Source organism: Solenopsis invicta, chromosome 10 (assembly GCF_016802725.1).
Source record: "Solenopsis invicta isolate M01_SB chromosome 10, UNIL_Sinv_3.0, whole genome shotgun sequence".
Classification (NCBI taxonomy): Eukaryota; Metazoa; Arthropoda; class Insecta; order Hymenoptera; family Formicidae; genus Solenopsis; species Solenopsis invicta.
Window position 1 is genome coordinate 3,701,034 of NC_052673.1, and position 6,000 is coordinate 3,707,033.

At 35.5% G+C, this 6,000-nt stretch overlaps 1 protein-coding gene across 1 annotated transcript in view; it reads left to right on the forward strand.

Annotated features, from left to right (window-relative positions):
• LOC105203006 overlaps positions 1–4,652 on the forward strand; it is a 55,833-nt gene extending 51,181 nt beyond the window's left edge. The window contains exon 5 of the mRNA XM_026141068.2: positions 4,274–4,652. Within this exon, the coding sequence (XP_025996853.1) occupies positions 4,274–4,359 (86 nt within the window). The 3' untranslated portion in view covers positions 4,360–4,652. The remainder of the gene's footprint in view (positions 1–4,273) is intronic.
• Positions 4,653–6,000: the final 1,348 nt, after the last annotated feature.

Consider the following 6,000-nt stretch of genomic DNA (forward strand, 5'->3'; position numbering starts at 1 on the left):
TCGGATATATAAACCGCGAGATTTGAGAAAGCTAGGCTCTTCGCCTCCGACTAATCAGACCATCCCGACCGGCCGAGTAGTCTCTCCGAAAAATCCTCTTAGGCCCTCCAAGAGATCAAGCATCTTGGTCTCTGCCAAGAGTTCTTGGTCGATGGACCGAGCTCAGTTTTCGCTCTTCGTTAGTTACGGACTTAAGAGTGCTTAGGTTTAGTCAAGAATTCTTGGTAACCGACAATTACTTTGCTAACATTTATTCCGCCTGCACCGATCCGTGAAAGGGATGAATGTTCTTCACTTCCATTAAACGTTATCAGCGTGGTCGGTGCATCCGTCGCTCTGTTGCAATGTCAACCGCAAGCCAAATCACCGAATACACCGAGTTAAAGGACCGTATATTATATAGCACGCGTTATTGTCTTGCGGTGCGTTCTCCCATCCGCACTCTCCGCTGGCCACAAAACGCGCCTTGTTCACCGAGCAAAAACTAACCCGCGCCACACATGTGATTCCAAAATTAGCCTGCTCAGCTGATTGCTCGGGCAAACAATTGCACGCTGCGACACATCACGTCCAATTACGATTGCAATAGAACCAATTTACCGTGAATCCCTCACGGTAATTGTTCTGTAACACGAAACCGGCTCGATCATAACGCATTTCTGAACAAAGCCCTTCTGGCACCAATTTTGTTCTACGATATTACGCGAAACTGCTTCGAACGACACTTGTAATTTTACCGTTGTTGCATCTTGGCATTTGTACCGAGTATGCTGTTCTGCTCTAACGCTTTGTCAAAGTTCGATATTAAGTCTTTGTAACTCATACTAAATATTTGTATTTGACATTGTGGTCAATTATAAAAAGTAACTGTTCATAATAAATCTATATTTGTTAATTACACACGCAACTAGTTCTTTCGGACTTCGATTATGCCCTGGAATCCCGACGAGCTACGTCCGTACACGATGAAGCAGGATCATTACAAATTTATTACAAGGCGTTATTTATTCAATCAGCGACTTTTCCACTGATTCAGATTTAGAGAGTAATAAAAGTCTATACGGGATATTTTTACTGAAATAATAAAATTATTTAAATAAAAAATTATTTCAAAATTAAAAAATTTGTATTGAACAAAATAATTTAAAAATATTAAACGTAAAAAAACGTTTTCCTATGTGTATGTATATGTTTTTTACATAATTAGACATGAATCGGTATTCAAAGTCTTATATTTTTTTATATTTAAGAAGATTTTTATATTTAAGAAAGAGAAACCTCGAGGGGGAATTCACAACCCAAAATTTTGTACACCAATGCCGATTTTTGGCATTGCTGTAAAACACTGCCGACATTTTTGTACACTGCCGACAATGCTTATTGTTAGTCAATGCCTACAATGCCGTCAATCCTATTAAAATTAAGGCAATGCCATGCAATTATGAACACTACCGCGTGCCCATTATCATACGCCAATGCCTGCACAAGAATTTTAAAGCTTTCCCGAAGTATTCTACACAATTATACAAAAAACTTCCAAAAATTTTATTTACGAACTGTATCTATACATTTTAATGTAATTGCACATTATTATGTGCTGTCTTATGCATATAACTTCAAACAATGGAACACTAAAAATAATAATAAAAATAATCAAAATAATGACTTTGATATTGTATTTGTTTGTAATCAAAATAAATTTTAAACATTCTTCTTTAAAAATTCTATACATTTTACTGTGATTGCACATTATTATGTGATGTCTTATGCATAGGTATACCTAACTTCAAACAATAGAATACTAAAAATAACAATGTCTGTTAAGTTAGCACCCCAACCACAAAAAATCGAAACGCCACTTATGCCAAAATTAAGTGCTTTTTATGTGCTAATTATGTACCCTATTTGAAATTTTTGTGCTCGAGCGGTTTAGCAGGAAAATGAGATTGAAGGTGGGGGTGCCAGCTTAACGTTAAGCCAGCACCAACTCATATAAATAATTAATAAAATAAAAAAATAAATACACTAGAATTAAGTGCTTTTTATGTGCTTTCCAACGATATATAAATAAATGTTCGTACTCAATCTCTTCGACCAGAAAATCGTCTCGAAAGTACGAATACACATTAACGGTACAAGAGTAAAGTACCAGAAAGAAAGCAATTCTGAAACTGATTATAGGCTTAAAATATTCTCCTATTTATGTGCTTTCGAAATATGCAAGACCAGATTTTTGTGCTCAACCACGTGATCGAAAAACCGACCCTGAAGTGAGCACCCCACCGTTCAGGTACAAGAGTAAACTACCAGAAAGAAAGCAATTATGAAATTGATTATAGGCTTAAAATATTCTTTTATTTATGTACTTTCGGAATATGCAAGAAAAAATTTTTGTGCTCAACCCCATGATCGAAAAACCGACTCTGAAGTGAGCTCACCACTCCCCAACCACTGACGACAATGCCGTCAATATTATAGGTCACTGCTTACTTTTTTCGGCAGTCCACTGCCGAAATTTTGTACACCAATGCCGGCTGTGAATTTCCCCTCGAGAAACCTACTGTTGTGTGGGTATTTGGAAATGTTAGTCCAAGCCTGTCGAGGAAGGTTGAGACTCACCAATTCAGATTGTCGTTAATAAAGTTTTATTTGCTTTGGTTTACAACACTTGTCGCTTATTTCTCTTCCGTTATAAGCAGCGCGTTTTACAACATTAGTGTTTACGATAATTGAGCGCTACGCAATGTTTCAGCATGTCTGATAACTGAGTCCGTTTTATCTTTCGGCGGCTTTCTTTTCATCAGAGCCCTGGTCGACTCAGCCTTGCCAAATTGGCAGATTTCTTGTTTTTCGAGAATTGCCTGTTCGGCGTTCCAAATATCAGTTACCGTGTCACTGTGTTGGCGTTACCGATATTTGTCGCGCAATGTGATCTACTCTTTTATTATGATAATTAATTATTGTATTAAGTCAGCGGTAGTTTTTGCCGCGATACTACTTCATCGTTTTACAACTTATTGCACGTTTTAATACATTCATTAAAGAAAACTTTTAAATTTTTTGTATACAAAGAAGTATTATTAATAACACAGCAACACAAAAAAGAAACGTTATATCCAAGAAACCCATGTATTCCTATGTATTTTGAGGCTCTGAAACCGAATATGAGTTCAGAATTGCGCCATCAAATCAGAATTTTTTTTTACCGAGTTGAATAGTGTAATTTTAAGAAATGTTTAAAATTTTTTAAGGGTAAAAAAATTCGATGGCGCAATTCTGAGGTCATATTTGGTTTCAGAGTCTCAAAACACATAGAGATACATGAGTCTAATATCTTAAATATGACACTTTTTTGTGTGGCTATGTAATAAATAAATAAACATTTAATTTTATATCTCGCCAACGAGTTACGTACATTGTCGGGTTTTTAATTCTTGCCTAAAGCAAAACAAGAAAATATTTTCAGTTTTTATATAATTTAATATTAAATGATCCTATAAAATTAAAAAGAATATATAAAAATTAAAATTTTGTGCGACTTTGAAAAAAAAGTTACGATTTTCACTAGGTAGCATCCATTTTTTTATGCAAAAAGAAATTATTATTAACTTTTCTTAACTTTTTAGATTTATTGAAGATAGTTAGCCATTATATAAGTAACAAGTTTTATAAAAAATTTGATTGTCAAGTAATTCTTTTTAATCGTGTACACAGACTTAAAGAAAAAGAACATTTCGAGAAAAATTTATTTAAATTTTACTATTAATACATAATTTGTATATAAACAGTTAATTTGATATTTACAGTCAGTTTAAGTATTGTTATATTTCTAAACCACAAAGTAGATCTTCTAATTCTTTAAAAAATTCATTTGTTTTCTCTACGATTGGCATATCTTGTAGTTTGAGTGATCAGATCTCTACTTGAGCATATTGAAAGATCGAACGGCTCTGTTAAATCGGTTATAATTTCGTCAATAAGTTCAAATTTTGAAAGAATAGTTTAGAAACACATTTTTTATGTTCTACTATAAAAACGTAAATAACATTTCTTTTTTGAAGATTTTAAACTAAGATCTCTCCTTAAGATTAATTAAAGTACTATCCTAAGATATTATTAATCAATCATATCCGTATTAGCGTCTTAAAACATTATTCAAGACAGTATTGAAATATGATTCGATTATGAATATTGATCGTAATATGCAATAATGAACAATTTATGGATAACTTTTGTATAATATAACTAATAATTTTATCTTTAATTTTTCTAGTGAACGAAAATAGCGAAATATCTCGAGAAGACAGAGTCTTTGGTTTAATGTTTTGCATGATGGATGGTCAAACGGACAAAAAATAAAAGAAGAGGATTTTTGCGAGGTATTTTGGATGAGTTTCACATTTGACATGGTTTAATAAATTTGATTTTGATAAATAACAAAGATACATATAAAATTTAAAGAGCATTGTAAACGTCAAGTGAAACGCACCCTATATCGTCTGGATCGCAAATTGTAATATCTCTCGTATATATTCTGTGCATTTGTAGTACCATAAATGAAAAATTTTAGCACCGGGGTTTAAACAAAATAAAACAATGTAATTCAATAGATTAGTTGTTGCAGATATTAAATAAAAACAATTAGTTAAATAGTTTTGATAATTTATTTATATAACCTAACTTGTGATATGTTAATTAACATTATAAAGTATGAATATACCTAATTTAATATACCGAGTGACTGATAATAATTAGGTAGTAACTTAGTTCCTACAGCTCACGTTTAGATGACGCTAGTTGTAGGTGTAATGTAGAGTCCCTAGAAGTAGAGAGTCTGGACATCTGCCCCTAAAATGTCGGTGATGAATATGTTAGTGTATGTACGTAAGCTTTATGTGTGTGTATGTTTATCATTGTGTGCACTTGAACGTGTTGTATGCTGTTATCGCATTGGCTAAAGAGGATTAAACAGGAATCCGTATTGGTGCTGCCATTTTAAGTCCACAATCACATGCATCCAATCACATGGAACCCCGAGATGTCCAGATTCTCTATTTCTAGGGACTCTAATGTAATGCAGCGACCTGCGATTTCCCATTTCTCTCTAGTGACAGCGCGAGAAGTGGGGAGGCCAGGTGCGTGCGCAGCGGCGCAGTCTGTCATTCGTCTCTCACGAGCAACCATGGGTTGCGTCATCCTTGTATTCGTGAAATAAATCTAGTTAATCTTAATTCTAATGTACACATTCGAATCCTTCCTAATAATTAATTTGGTGCCATAGAAATTCGAAGGCGCTTCTCCCAAGTTATCCTAAGAGTATATTCCACCACAGCTTACAACTGGTGATCCTGACGCTCAACGCAACCGGCGTCCAGTGCACGTGTTCGAGAACTTTCTTATTAAGGCCCGTCGTGTGCCCACCGCCCGACTTCGGCGGACACGCGGACGGCATTTTCTCTGTTACAAATTAATTTCCAGACATCCTAAATAAGGGGAAGATAACACATAACCGGCGAAAGGTGAAAATTACTACGAAGCCGTTATTGCATCAGCACTTCGTAAATTGAGATATTTTCAAGCTCAGTGTGCCATAGATCAAAGCAGTTCAGAAACGTGGCATTGTAATGCATTGGTCAAGGCCATCTCAACGTAGTAGAGGCAGTCCGTTCACCGAGATATCTACCCAGACGAGGCTTTTCCTGACCCGTCGGTCGGCCTCACCCTGTCCAGCGATCAACACAGCGTACCACGCCACCTTAACCACCCAGCAACCCGTAACATTAACGTTTCATATATCTTTTTCCCTATTGCATGTGAAAACTTGGCTAGCGTAAGCCGACGTTTCAAATAATTCCCAAACCAGAGAAGCGCTTAGCAACAACGCATTTTTGCTCACGCATTTCATGTGCTTGTGTAGTGCGTTGCCGCGCTCTTCAAGTCTCGTCTTTCTTTTGTTATTTCACGCTCTTATTGCAATTCGCGTCGTCGTCGCTGTAACCA